Source organism: Rhipicephalus microplus, chromosome 3 (assembly GCF_043290135.1).
Source record: "Rhipicephalus microplus isolate Deutch F79 chromosome 3, USDA_Rmic, whole genome shotgun sequence".
Lineage (NCBI taxonomy): Eukaryota > Metazoa > Arthropoda > Arachnida > Ixodida > Ixodidae > Rhipicephalus > Rhipicephalus microplus.
Genome location: NC_134702.1, coordinates 276,430,562 through 276,446,437, shown reverse-complemented (window position 1 = coordinate 276,446,437; position 15,876 = coordinate 276,430,562). Strand labels below are relative to the sequence as shown.

At 41.4% G+C, this 15,876-nt stretch overlaps 1 protein-coding gene across 1 annotated transcript in view; it reads right to left on the bottom strand.

The window, feature by feature from the left end:
• The window catches only part of LOC142803213 (uncharacterized), a 462,134-nt gene extending 447,296 nt beyond the window's left edge, over positions 1-14,838 (bottom strand). The window contains exons 1-2 of the mRNA XM_075888307.1: positions 14,781-14,838; positions 8,149-8,384 (exon numbers count right to left, since the gene is read on the bottom strand). Of these exons, the coding sequence (XP_075744422.1) occupies positions 8,149-8,384; positions 14,781-14,838 (294 nt within the window). The remainder of the gene's footprint in view (positions 1-8,148; positions 8,385-14,780) is intronic.
• Positions 14,839-15,876: the final 1,038 nt, after the last annotated feature.

The following is a 15,876-nucleotide window of genomic DNA, read 5'->3' as shown; positions in this document are numbered from 1 at the left end:
AATAGTAACCTGCTAGCACAAGTGTGGCCAAAATGCAACAATGACTTTGATGTCAATAATGTACCTGTGCCAACTCTGAGCTGGGACCCAGCTTCAGGACTCAGAAGTTGGGACTCAGCTTCAGGTCACTTTCAGTAATTCAATGATGCGAGGTGTGGCATATAGCACTGGATCAGGCACGTAAACTTCAATATTCATATAATTGACCGTCTGAGCTACAATTGTTCATCAACTTTGTAGATATACGCATGTTCAAGAGAATAGATGTCGCAGGCTATATAAGCCACAAAATTTTGTGTCAGTACTCTTTACGGTATTTTGCTTCATGTTTTAACTTACAGGTAAACAAATAAGTAAAATATTTAGTAAGTGCTACGTGTGTTTGCCCATTATTGTGCAGATGGTTTTGCAAAATTTGGGAATCAGCCAGAAGATATGCATGCACCTAGCAGGCTGAGAAAGATAAAAACACTTCCTTGGAAATTGTTGTTTATTCATATAAATTATTTCGAGGATGCAAAAATATTTGTCTTCTTGTTTTTCTCCAATGTCCGGACACTGCACTCATACAACATTTTGTTCCACCTCTTTAGTCTACTGGACTTTCGAAGCACCATTACCTTGCCCGCTGCGGCCTATTCGTAATTTGTACACTTTATAAACTGGCACTGTCTTATTACCATGCTTAGGCAAACATTGCTTATGACCATAGGAACCGGGCATGTTCTGTAGAAGGACTTGTTCTTGGGCTAGTTTATGCTTCCTTAAAATCATATATTGTGTGGTTTTGTGTGACCGTTCTCTCTTTTTTTGCACATTATGATTTTCAGCAGGAACCGGAGAATTTATCGGACCCCTATTACCTATATTACCCACAAACCCTATAACTCCCGTATGGTCCATATACTCCATATGCCCTTTATGGTCCATAAGCCCTCTATCCGCTATATGGGCCGTACTTCCTGCACCTCCTATATAGGCCGTAATCCCTGTATCACCTGTATCCAATAACATTGTGTGATACGGGTTCTATCTGGAGAGAAATTTTCAGTAAGATCTTTTTTTTATTCATGCTATTTACCCGGCGTTCAAGAATTTATTCCCTGGGAATATATATATATATATATATATATATTGCATCGAACGCGTTATTCGAAGGTTGCTGGTTCAGTTACTGCCCATGGCAAGTTATCTTTTCACCCACATTCCTTTCTTCACATTCATATTACGATTCAGTCTATATTTTTTTATTCAATATTTATTTATTTGCAATATTGCTAGTTTCATGTTATAACATGGCAGGTGGGCGGATCGTTACTCAAATACAAGTTTCATTACAAAGGGTATAAACTAATACAAAACATTTTCTTTGTGAAGAGGTAATAAACAAAGCACAGTGAAACTAAAGTACAGTGAGACTGAGTTCTAGCAAACTAATATACAAATAAAATATGCAGCATATTTCTCCACTAAAGTAAAATATGAGACTGAATACCTTATAGAAAATAGGAGTTAGGTTTGGTTCAGAACAGTGAAAGTTGATGTTCAGAAAAGTGGAAGCTGATGTTTGTTATATCTACAGCAAACATCAGTACAAAATTGCCTTAGATAATGCAAATAGAAAAGCGTTATTCCATATACTATTTACGAATTGCTTATAACTTCTTCTAATACCTTAGCGAAAACTGACTGTGATACAGTGTTAGTTATGAATGAATCTAGGCTATTCCACTCACGGAAACTCGAGGAAGAAATAAAACCGAAAGTTATCATCAAAGCAAAAGAACTCCTTTAGTTTTTATGAGTGATTATGGCGGACAATGCGTGACTGATACAATGTTGTGTATTTTCAAGCATTTAGTTTTAGGTGTATATGTCTTATTTAGTTGAGAATCTTTAGTCGAGCTGCTTTTCCTCTAATTACTAATGTTGGAATTCCTGACTGTGTTATTATGAAAGTAGGCGAGTCACTACACTGGTATTTCTTATAAATGAATCTGATTGCCTTTCTCTGAATGCATCAAGTTTACGTGTATGGGATTTATTGAATTGAATTAAAGTTTATTTGTCCTGAAATTCTTATAGGATCGGGTGCAGAGACTAAAGGCTATATAGCCTGAAATGGGGCCTCTGCTCCTAAATACAGTTTGGCCCGCAGGCCGCTCAATCTGTCGCATATGTATTCAGAAATAAATATATACACAACAATTAACACACAGAAATAAATAAATAACACAAAAATCAACCATAACACAACAAAATTGAGCATGTTCTTGTCACACTATTTCAGAGTAAACATAAGAAAAATCACTTTATCACAAAAGCGTCATCTGGAAAGAAACTTTAATACAGGATGTAAAATAAAGCATAAGAAAAGCAACTACAACATATAACTCAAATTGATAGATACGATGTAACAAATCAAGTACAGAAACTTTATTAAGCATACTTAATATCATGGTTTATTAGGATGGACTTGATGATGGTGTTCGAAGGTACGGAATTGAAATATATGAGACCGTGTAAACGATTTAACATTGTGGGTATTTGATACTGAACGTGTTGCTTGCCATAACTTGCCCTTATTGTTGAGATTTTCCGGCGTTGCTGACGCATAGTATAATGAGTGTTGTCAGGCGGGTTCGGAAGACACTGTGGCTTGTTTTGTTCAATCCACTGCAGAAGTTTGAAATGACACAGTTTTGTTATTGTTAGTAATGCGTATTTTTCAAAGAGTGGCTTGGTTTTCAAGTCCCTGATAATACCATGGTATTGCTCAAATGCTCGCAAAACTGTTTTTTGCAGAACAAGTAATTTTTGATAGTTTGTTTGTGTAGTAGTACCCCATACCAAGATACCGTATGTCATTTTAGAGTAGAAAAGGACGTAATATAATTCTATTTGCAACCATTTTGGTAAGACTGGGCTGAGCTTATATAAACATCCAATGGTTTTACTGAGTTCTACCATTAGTTTTTCTATATGTGTGTTCCATGTCAATCCCTCAGAAAACCATACACCTAGGAACTTTTGCCTGGTGACTTGCTCTATCTCTTTGCCCTCAAATAAAACAGTTGAACTATAGTTACGCGGCTTATTAGGTAGGGCAAATACAATGTGTTTCGTTTTACTAACATTTAGTTGCAGTTTATTCAAACTAAGATACGCGGACAACTTTCGTAGGTTGTTATTAACCTGGTGTTCAAGCTCTAGAATGGTGTGTCGCTAAAGAATATGTTAGTGTCATCTGCATAAATTATTAACTTGGGAGAACAGGAGATATCACACAGGTCGCCTATATAAATTATGAACAATAGAGGACCAAGAACCGACCCTTGTGGTACTCTTCTTGTTATGTTTAAATAAGTGGACGCACTTTTGTTTATGCAAACATATTGATGGCGGTTTGTTAGATAGTTTTTATTAACCGAAGAACCACACCATGTACACCATACTTGCTAAGTTTAGCCGTTAGTACTTCACGACATACCGAATCAAACGCCTTTCTAAAGTCTATGAACAAACCTAGTGAGTACAGTCTATGTTCGATGTTTGTGATCAGTTCATGTTTATTATTAGGCAAACTAGTGTGCGGAAATCATACGACGTTAGCATATTCAGGAACAGGTTTAATAAATATTGTATAGGCCAAAAGTTTCACGTTATTTGGTGCCAGTCGCCGACACCTTTTGAGAAAAAAAAAAGAGTTTTCTCAATGCTTCAGAAGTGACGTTGTTATTATGCGACGCCTATTTAAGGGCTGATTGTATTGTTATGCCGAGGTACTTGTGCTGTTAGACTCTAGTTAAGAGATGGCCATTGAGTTAGTATGAAAAGAATGACGGGCACTTTTTCTGTGTTACTCTCATGCAAACTGTTTAGTTTGTAATAAGCGTCATTTGTCTTGCATCACTCAATTCTGGTATTTTTGAGAGTGTGTTATTGAGCTGAACGTGATCGTCTCTATTGTGTAATATTATAATATGCAGTCGTCTACCAAGAGTTTATTATATAATCAATGTTACTTGCTAAGTCATTGATAAAAATAAAGAATGACAGCGGGCCCAAAAGTCCTGTGGGACGCCCGAAGTCACAGGCACAGGAGCAGATGAGACGTTTTCAATAATGACAAATTGTGATCGATTGGACAAGAAGCTCTTTATCTATCTAGTGATGGGTCTATCGCCATTGACAGAGCTCATTTTGGCAATTAGTTTGGTATGACACATGCAGTCAAACGATTTACTGAAATCTGATAAAAGTAGATATGTTTGGTTGTGGCTGTTATTATTTAACGCCAGGTCGTGAAAGACTTTTGCTAGTTGAGTGACTGTCAATAGGCCTTTTCTGAAGCCATGCTGAACATCTACTAGAACGTTTTCTTCGACATATGTGGTTAAACGCTTAAGTATATTATGTTCCAAAATTTTACATTATGTGCTGGTGAGATTGGTCTGTGATTGGCTGGTACACTAACATCTTCCGACTTGTGAATCGGTACAATTTTTGCGCTTTTCCTGTCTTCAGGTAGGTTTGATGTCGATAGTGACTCGCTGAATATAAGACGAAGATATTAGCTGTTGCATTCTGCATACCTCTTCAAAAACTCATTTGGGATACCATCCGGACCATTCCCTTTTTGATAGTCTAAGCAAGTAGCTGATTGAACATTCTGGAGCCGCTAATCATCGATGACTCAATGGAAGGCAGTGAAGTAGGATAATAATATGGAAGTGTGCCGTTATTTTTGGTCAACACTGATTGAAAGTGCTGGTTAAATTTATCAGCAAGTGTCAATTTTTCCTCTGGTGCGTGAAGTGCTTTTGCCGCGGGGCGTCCGCAAAGAAAGTTTCAAAAGTGGTTAGGTTTGTTACTGATAAAGTCAGGCAAGTTTTTATTGAAATATTTATGCTTCGCTGACTTGTTTTTAAGTTGAAATTGTCGGTGGAACGCCGTAGTGCAGATGTTTTTTGCGCACTTGCCCATTTTGCTTTTATGTACGTCTCAAGTGTTTTATTGTGTGCGTGGCATGAATATTATCAAGCGTGATCCAAAGGTTGTTTTCGGTGCTTTTTTCCTTTTTGTTGTAATATATTGGTGCATGCTGTGCGAGATTGTGCGCTTAAATAGAAACCAGAGCTCATTGACGTGAACAGAGCTATCTCTCGCTATAAAAAAATGGTATTCGTGTTCGAAGAAGGTAAGTACGGCTGAATCATCTGCTTTTTGAAAATCGGGCTTGGAAACTTCAGTAGTTTTATGGGTAACAGTGCATCTGAGGGGTAGCAGGCATTTTGGCAAGTCGTGATCAGATATACCATCAAGGATATCTAAGCGTAGTTCATCAAGCGGGAAGTTGTAACTAATGAGTATTAAGTCTAAAACGTTGGCACTTGTTTCTTGTGTTGACGTGGAAAAAATTACAACTTGATACAGCTCAAAATGCAGCATGAAACTAATGAGCGCGTTGGATGATTGTGAAGTGTTGTACATGGTATTCCAGTATATATCTCGCAGACTCAAGTCTTACATAATAAGAATACCATATTTGATGGCATAATTCTGCAGAAACTCATGGACAGCAACAACACTTTCGGGGCCACACACAGGGATTCTGAAAAAACAGCCAGTAAGCATTGAACTGTGGCCACACATAATCTTACAAAATTTACAAAATGCTGCCTCTGCGTCTGGAACCTCGGGAATCAAGACAAAGTGTCAAGGCTTTTTATAGGCAGAGCTATGCCACCGCCTCTAGTTGGTCGGTCTTTACGGATAATGGAGTAGCTCAGGGTGCTATTTCGTAGCTGTATACGCCTTCTGAAAGTCATGTTTTAGTTATAGCAACTATATCCGGGCTGTGTTTGAGCAGCACATTTTCTAATGCTTTAGTTTTATTGACAATATTTATCGCGTTTCCATTTACTAATGTTACTTCTGTGAACGTTTGTAGCTTCTAGTTAGTGGTCAACTTCCTTCGGCGTTTTTTAAAGCTCAGTTCTCTCATTTATTTCGACGTCCAGACAAAGGTGCTCCCACTTATATGTAGTTTTTCAAAAAAACAGCGGCACCTTTTTTTTTACTTTTCACGGTTTGGTTTCGCCCCTTTCCATAGTTTCCTTCATTTTCCCTCACCCTACGAATTCGCCTTGATGAGTAACTCAGGAGACTCACAACAGCTCTTAATTACTGAACTGAACGCGGAAAGCAAAAATCTAGATCCGAAAATAGTATGCATAAGTTTTAACTAATGTGCAACAGTCTCGACAGAAAAGTGCACTTTGCGATAGCTGGAGAGAGACTGAAAGTTGTAAAGGAATAAGTCTACATGGGACAGGTCGTAACCGCAGAGCCGGACAATGGAGTTAAATAACTAGAGGAATAAGAATGAGGTGGACCACATTCCGCAAGAAATTCTCAAATCGTGAATGGTAATCTGCCACTAATCCTCAAATAGAAGGTACACAAACAGCTGCATCTTGCCAATACTTACTTACGGAGCTGAAACCAGGAGGCTGACAAAGAGGGCTCAGCTTGAATTGATGACGACACAGCCAGCAATGAAAAGGAAAATCATAAGTGTAACAAGAGAGCAGAGTGGATAAGGGAACAAACCGAGGTTGAGGATGCCATCGTTTAAATCAAGAACAAGAAATGGACCTGGGCTGGGCACGTAGCGTGCAGGCAGGATAACCGCTGGCCAGTAAGGGTCTGGTTTCCCAGAGAAGGCAAACGCACAAAGGCGAGACAGAAAGTTAGGTGGGCCGATGAAAATAAAAAGTCCGCAAGCATAACGAGGCAACCAAATGCACAAGACTTGGTTGATTGTCGGGTCATAGGAAAGGTCTTTGCCCTGCAGAGGGCGTAGTCAAACTGATGATTATGATCACAGTTTTTCTAGCTAAAATAACACGGCTCTGCCACCTACCACCATCTCTCAATTCTCAGACACTTTCGCATCTTCACATCACTGCTAGAAGGCGCCTCATCTCACACCACGCACTTGGATATTTCCGTGCAGAGCGTTCAATAAACGTTTTATTATTTCTCTCCAAAATAAATCCTGTTGTCTTTCAACGGCATTTGCAGAGAATCACGCAGATACGCTGCTAATATATTTTCCCGGAAACTCACCTAGAAAAATGAAAAGAAACAAGAGTATGGTTGGATAATGATGGCATATTGCGATAATGAACTTATGTATAAAGACATATATATGAGTCCAAACAATGTGAATTCTGTTGACAGCGAGAGGAAGCGCCGTGACGCCTCCGTCGTCACGCGCGGTCGACGCGGCGTGATCACCTGTGCAGAGGGATCCTACTTTCGAGACACGACTGAGCACGATCTGTTAGAAGAAGCGCATCGCCTGCTGGGACTCTATTCTGTTTTCCCAGAAAGCGCGTCGTTGTGCGTAGTCGAAGAGGTACGCAAAGCTGCGGAGATATTCCGTGCTTCGGTGACACGAGTTTGGTTTTTTGAGACGAGGTGCATGAATTCAGTTTCCTTGAGCGTGTGCCCATGTGTTGTTGCGTGTAGACACCGTAATTCTGAGGCGCGATCGCATCCAGCCTCTTCATTGCACAGCAGCGCACACAGCAAGGAAACGCACCCCAACTTCTCCAACGCACGCTGTACGTTTATTTCGGTGATTAGAACGGCCAACTTCACACACACGCGCAAAATACGCCAGTGACGACGCAAAGCCCTAACTGGAAATGACCTGGCGGCATTCTGTGAACAATGACCCCTAAATTTGGCAAAAGACTTATGCAACGCCAAACACAACCATACCATATCATGAAAACGGGCGCTAGTCGTCTTGACGAGGACGTGCCACTAGGCGTCCACACGGGTAAATTCACATCAAATAGTGCTAGAGCTGCCAAAACACGAATAAACAATGCAGAAACTCTCATAATCCCTGAACAGTAAGACCTCTTCTGTAAAGGCACTTTTCACTTCCGTGTTGTTTTCTTGCATGCGACAAAGTTAGCAACCTTGTTCTTTTTTTTACGATTATCAATAAGTAACGACTGAGAACTAGAGCACTTGAAGCAAGCGAGGAAAGTGTAGCATTACAGCAGCACACGTGTAAAAGCGGCGTTTACGCCGAAAGCGCACTTCCTATGCGCTGTGACAGCTTACGTTGACGTAGTCGATGCAAGAGTCGTTTAGCAATCCCTGTCGGAGATTCATTTCGACGAGGGAGACAATCATGCTCTCGCTGGATGATGCCCCGATTTCGGTGCTGCAGCCATCGGTGGTTGCCGCCCTGCGGTCGCGGAACTGCGTCGCCGTCACGATAGCCGATGAGAGAGGCTCGGTTGCGTTGTTCAGTGACCCGTTGCCGAACCGCGTCCCGCAATTCTGGTTCAGTGACACTGGTCAGAGCCATATTTTTACTCACGTAAACAAGTGGCCGTAACAAGCGTCTGAACGCGCTGGTGTTAAAGAGCTGTTTTGTAGAAATTGTGGCGTTGGAGATACTGGCTGTGAGAAAAAAATCAGTATTGTTCGGGAGCGAAAAATCTAGATACATGAAAGTGAGAGGTGAAGCGAAAATCTTGTGCTAGAGCGGGAGTTGAAACCCTTATTCTGCTTGGCAAGCGTGGGTTCTACCACAGTGCCATCACCATGCTCGAAATAACTATTTTACGAATAAAAACACTCTAATGCGAGGAGTGTCGTTCACATCAACATAGTTATTATTGAGATATATTGAGTGTAAAGCCGCACCAGTTGTCAAAGTTGTGAACTGCACAACAAATGGTTTGTTTAAAGAAATTGTAAGTACAACGCACAGAGGCACAACTTGTCAAGAACACCACCTTCGATGTGTGCGGCTACGGATGCATTGTGTGTGCCTATAGCCGACTCGCAAAAGGTAAGTTATGTTTATTTGGCACCTCGCAAATTTATTTGCAGTAGACATTATTCGTAACTCCAGAAAACGCTCCGTGTGCTGGCAACACTGATTTTAAAACAAAGATAGCTCCATTGAACAGGGTCCACGCAGACCTTTAACTCGGCGCTGTGCTGAAGTTTGTTCATTGTCGCGTCGGACCGCGTTGTTTCGTCGGCGACGAAAGAGTGCTGGCCGCGGACACCATCATTCTCATTGGAATAAAAGTTTTCACTCACGAAACATCAGAAATAGTTGCACTGTGCACGCAAGAATTGAGCCCCCTTGGTGAACACCATCATATTTACTTCAAGTTAAGAAACTTGTATAGCGAGCGCGATGTTGAAAAGGGCAAATATCTATGCGTAGCGGGCCTCTCCAAAAGGTTCTAGCAGTTGTGTCCGGGTTGCTACACTGCTACAGTCAAGGCCTTGACAGTTTTTTAGGTAACTACGCGGTGATTCGCACTGTGAATTGCCTGCATCTCATTGAGTTCCGTTGTCCTGTTAAAAGCCGAATACGCATGCCGTTCACTTGGTTACAGAACGACGCTATGCCTAGGCCATTGTACCTTGAGATAAGTCAAATTGTAGTTTCGATTGAGTGCTCGTATCTTTGCGTACGTCAATCCGATTCTAATAAATGAGGTAGAAAGCTTTCTAACATTAACTTGTTCGTGTTGGCAGTAGTTGATATTCAAAGAATATATGTACGCACACTACGGCCGCTACTAATGCACGGACGTGATGTATGTACGCACGCGCGACCATTGCGTTTTCGTTAGTATGCGTGTATATAATAAATATTAAGTGGGGTTTAGCTTCCAAAACCACCATATAATTACTCCGAAAATTTTGACAACGCGAGGTCCTCTAAAGTGCACCCAAGTATGTGCACAAGGGCCTACAACATCTTCGCTTCCACCGAAAATGAAGCTGCGAAGCCAGGATTCAATCCCACAACCTGCGCCTCAGCAGCAGAGTACCTTAGCCAATAGACCACTGTGGCGGGACGTGCGTGTATATATACACAGATGCGAAATTTAAAGAAAATGACCGCAACGTAGTTTAAAAATTGGTAACACTACACATTGCGCGGAAAATGAACATATGCAAAAAGTACACTCACACACGTAACGGAACAAATTTTCTACAGCGCTTGCTTATATAAACAATCTATTTTTCGTGTTTAGAAAGGCATGAATATCGGTGAGAATGTACACACATTACATAATGGTGTCCTTAGCGAGGAGAATTAGGTCGTCGTGAGCGAATTTATTCGAACAAACTGCCGTAGTGTCCATCATCTGCTTTACAATGCGTCAAGATGCAACTGTTATATACTTCCTGGCAAGATGCAACTGTTATATACTTCTCTCTTGATGGTTATTGACAGATTATCATTCATGACTTGAGAGGGCTTGTAGATTGTGATTGTTATTATTGCAGTTACTTCACTCTCATGGTTCGACTCCATGAATGCTACCTGTCCCGATAAGACGTATTCACAACTTCCAATGGCTCGCCCTTTTTCGAAAAGTGCTGTTTTCTGGCGAGACTACTACACAATACTTTGACTTTTAGACCTACTCTTCTGCTTTCACGTTTTAGTTCAGTATTGTTCAGCTGTTTTTCGTCTGTCATAATTGAAATGTAATCAAGGAGTCGCATGTGACTAATATGCTCTTCATTACCCCTTATCCTTAGCTCTTCTCAATCTAAGGCCCGGAAAGCTTCCTGTAAACAGGCGATGAAGAGCACTAGAAACATTGTGTATACATGCCTGAGACCTGTGACAAAAAATTAGATGACCAAAATAACCGACAAAAGGAGTACAAAGAAAACGTGTGAACTCCCAATTACCTTTATTTTTGCCAAGCCACCTCAGTATGCACACCATGTCACACATGCGCAATAACGTAGGTGTCACATCACAATGATTGACTATACTCAATGCAGGTGCTAGTACAGGATCCTGTCGAAAAAACCCAGCTGATACCAGCGCCACTGAAGTATCACTAGAAGAGACAGTTTTTTTTCCTTTCTGAAGAGGTATGCTTCTAGCATCCCGACTCTATCATCTCCTTGCTCATATGGTGTCGTTCTGAGATATTCCCTCACATTTACACGTGCTGCAGTTTCAAGTTCCCGTTTTCAAGTATCAGGGAAAATAAAAAATGGCACCATACCATTTATTTAAAAAGGTGCAACATCTTCAGAAGGTTACCCAGAAGTAAAATTGTGGGCAGACCTCAAAGAAGAACAGAACAAGAAAATTGTAAGCATATGCAATGTGCATAGGCGAATTTGCCAAAGGCTGTTCTTCGTCGGAACACCATGCTCGCTCCTTTGAAGGCCTGCTTAGCTATATCTACTGCGTGATGTGCCTTTGCCTGAAAGAATATTGAACAAGCTGAAAAGAGGGCCAAAGATTTCTACACCTCGGGTCTTCAAGTTCCGGCTTTGTCAGCACCGGCATGTGGTGCACTCGCTTGAAAGATGAGGGGTGGTAAAAGGGCACTGAAAACGAGGACACACAGAAGACACACACACACACACACACACACACACACGTGCATGTGTTTGTGTCTTCATTTTGAGTGCTTTTTTACGGTTCCTAAACAAGTAACATGAACGTGCCCAGACGTCCACCTCAGTTTAAGGAGGAGACAAAGAAACAGTTCTATTGAACGAAGTCATGTCCCTCATATGTTCAGCCTGCTCATGGGTTGCCAAAGAACAAAATTATTTGAGTGTAACAGGATGATCTCCTTTAAATGTACAATTTCTGGTTTGAGAGCGTGGCTTGCCATGCGCCGTGTTGGGGCATAAGTACTGGTGAATCAGGAATAAATCGCTTTTTTTTAAATTTAGCGCGGTGGTTGAGTTATGGGTCTCCTGTGCTGTCTCGTGCGTACTGGATGCGCTCTACTGTGGATAACCAACAAGGTTGCCGTGCAACCTTAATTGGGTCGTAAGAATTCATGCAGACAAGTAGTTTCATTCTTCAAGCAGAAGAAAGTTCAGGTCCCACAAACTGACAAGCATGGAAGCGTTGTCGTGTTTACGACAAGGGCCTTCAGCGAACAAGCGGCGGCTGCCATACAAAAAAAATTCGAGCTACTGACTATCCACGTTGTGAAAGCCAAGGTGACGGTGCTCCGTAAATTTCTTAAGCTTACGAGACTTTTTAAATCTTCTAATTCGGCAGCTTGGTGTGTTGTCTAATTTTGAGCGTCAAGAAAGAACCCCAAAAAGCTTTTTTCTGGTGTAGTAAAAGCGAAAGAGATCGCGGCAAAATCTTGTGAGCAGACATCAGTTAAGGCAAGTTATTATGCTCCACGGGAAAGATATCTCTTTATTATAAAGAACTCTACTGATGTTACACGATTATTTGTTCGGTTTCGAATGGAGCACGCATGGGTTATCGGTAGAAGTGGGTATATTGTATTCAGTACCACATGACGATTCGTTCGAAACAAATGCTAGCATTCAACGTAACGACGTTCTGATATTTTGAAGCATTTCGGGAATCGCCGTGGATATTTTATTGACGCTTTTAGAATCGTATCTCTGTTCGACGATTGGGACGCACGAGGGGTAGGTGTATCTTCGAGCAGCGGCATATAGATCGCCTCGTCTGTGGCAGCCGTATGACATATAGAGAGAAGTGTACAGAGGAGGTTCTTAGTGCGAACATCGTAATGGGACCTCTTTTTAAGGAGTATACAAAGACAATAAAATCAAGAGCTGAATAAACAAATACAAGCGTGATATGCGTGAAAAATTATAGAAGTGGCTTTATGGTATACAATATTATTTAGGATCGTTGACACCAGAATACATATATAAAATCAATTAGCAAAGTAAAACTTGACAAAGAGCAGCTATGAAATCGTTCGCGGTGTACAATGATAAATGCTTCACAAGAAAAAAAAAAGTAATGAACGTGGCAACATCAGTTCCATTGGAAATGTGACGAGAAAAAGCGACAGTAACTACACTTTATTCAGAAATTCAAAGAAAGATTGAGATAAAGGCTAACTGAATGGTGAAAAAGACATTTATTGAGGCCTATTTTAAGGCATATAAACGTCTTGGCCCTCGGAGGCAGAGTGCTCCATACCTTTACTGCTGAGAAGCGCACTGTTTCCAGCGCGTCATTTGTGAGCGCTTGTGGCAGTGAGATATTGCTTTGAAAAGAAAAACGTGCATTATTAAAAAAACATTGTCAATTTATTACCTACGTTATATAAAAGATTCGAATTACGTACCAAGTGATCATAATTACGGCTAAGTTAATGATGAAAAAATTCAACTATATCCGCGAAAATATTGACGATGAGTAGGTGAAGCTCGAGAGGTTGAGATCGTCGGTAAACTATTGCTCTCCCGTGTAAAGACGTAAGGCTTGGTGTATATTATACCAACAAACTTTTACTGTGTTCTTGTTCGTTTCTTGCTTCGTATCTTCCTTCTTTCTCTTCATTTCTTCTTTGTCATGGCTGCTGAATTGCTAGGTTCCTTCATTCTTACGGCTTTGGGGACCGTGTATTGAAGCGAGAGAATTTACTGTATACAGTGTGTAGTGGAAAGTTTTCAAACACTAATTCTATGCACGTCCCTCGGATATTGGTAGGTTGTATATGCATACATGTCAGTGTATTTGGAAAGCATGTGCTGCATGATGCCGTCCTTGGCAAGGAGGTCCATCCGTGTGTGCGTTCATCCATGCGTCCATCCGTACATTCATGTGTCCATTCGTCCATCCATCTGTCCATTTATGTGGCTTTTCAGGCGGTCATCCATCCATGCGTCTGTCTGCCTGTCTGTCTGTCTGTGTGTCTCTCTGCTTGTGGTCTGTCCGTCCATTTGTATATCCGTCCGTCCATCCATATGTCTGCCTGTATGTCTGTCTGACCATCCATCCGTCTGTCTGTCTATCTGTCCCTCACACTAGCGCCACCCGCTGAGTGATTCCTACAACTAGGTGGTTACAAAGTGGTCCCACACATACATGGACAGACCCACGGCTTTGCAAGCTTCGTCCCGATAGGAAGAATATTAGCGAAGAAAATAGTGGAGCCAAATGAGCATGATAAGCACTGTGCGTTAATATCTGAAGAGCCTGTTTGCGTAAATGCCCGCTAATGGGCTCAAGTAAGTTTTATATAAGTCCCTAAGGTTCAATACGGTAGCTGAAATGAATATGAAGGAAAGCAAAATAGCGAGCAGATAGTGTAGGGAGCACCAAAATTGGCAATCCCTGAGCAGAAGGGGATTAGCATAGGTGATTTCTCTTTTTTTAGATAAATATGTTGATTGAAGTTCAAAAAAAAAAGAATCGAGTTCAACGCCGAGAAATGTGCTTTTTCAGACGTATTTAATAGTTAGTAACGTACACTGGGAGGACGTTATCTCGCTTTTCCGGCCTTTCAGGTGCGTGGCCAGAATTTTTTTTCTCTTTATGGAGGGGGATCACATCGACCCAACTAGGGGGGAGGGGGGCACATGCAACAGCTTTTCTCTTTGACTTCACTATCTGTGGTAGTTCCAACAGATAGTGTGCATGCATATCAAGTCATGATATTCCCCCTATCCCCAGACGTATGGTTGAGAGGAGAGCAATGATTATGAGAGACGTTGTAGTGGTGGACTACAGAAATATAGACCATTTGGGGTTCTTTAACGTGCACCTAAATCTGAGCACACAGGCTTACAGCATTTTCGTCTCCATCGAAAATGAATCCGCCGCCACCGGATTCCGATCCCGCGACGGGCGGGCCAGCAGCTGAGTGCCTTAGCCGCTACACCACAACGGCGGGGCAGTACAGTAAGAAGTACTGTAACATACAGTCAACGATAGGTATACTGACCGTTTGGAGCAACGGCGTCTCGTCGCTCCATTGAGTAGACTAGTGTTCGATAACGCATTATTGCGATGACCCATCTAATCGGAGAAGACATCATTAATCGTTAATATACGTTAAGCGCAGATGGCGTGATGCTCATCGGGGAAAGTGCGTCTCACAAATCAAGGACCATTTTGCTTAAAACGAGGAATGAGAGGTATGCGCAGCATGTAGTTGTACATTCATTATTACATATCGGTTTTGCTTACTTTGCTGAGCAAATTTTTTACTGTCTATGAATGTGAATGCATGCCTATGGGAGTGATCTTTATGTCAAGTATGTCAAGTGGCCCTGACGTCAACTTTTTTTCTTTTACCCATCCAAGCACGCTCGTGATACGCCATAAGTAATTTTTTGTAAGATATCCCTCACGTTGGCAACCCAATTTTGGTCATGGTATTTTTCGGGCATACTTTCAGTTGCACTGTGACTTTTGATAGTAATGAAGTACTCCAATCGTAGATGTTTTATGGTGCAATCTGCGAGGGCAAGGTGATTATGGATGAACAAGGTTCTCTTAGTATCCATTAAATGTACACGTGTGACCGGACTATACCTCCTCACATAAAACTAACTTGTGTGATGTGCATATGCGCTAAAAACTTAAATATGCACAAAAAACGCGGAATGTCCTGGTATTTGTTTGCAGCTTTCGTCACTTGGCTCCCTGAGACGATAGCGTTGCGGTAAGGTGTCGTCCGTTGTTTTCGAGTGTGCAGCCGACAATTCCCTTTACGTCAACAGATACAGAACTGTACAAAATATTTCACCTCAAAGCATAGTACATGCGTTAATGTTTCCAGCACATACACTGGCCCGAACAGGGCCAACCTCAAACCACACAAAATCTTCAGTGACCGGTTCACCACTGGTGAGTGAACGAACTTCGAAGTTGTTGAGAGCATAGTGCACCATAATCAATTTCTCACCTCGCATGAACTCCGACGAAAACTGCCAGCGTATGCAACATGGGTTCAGATACGCTCTACTGCGCACCATCCATGCCTGTCTTTACGTTCATTAACGTTTGTGTTATTTCATCATAACGCAACAAAAACT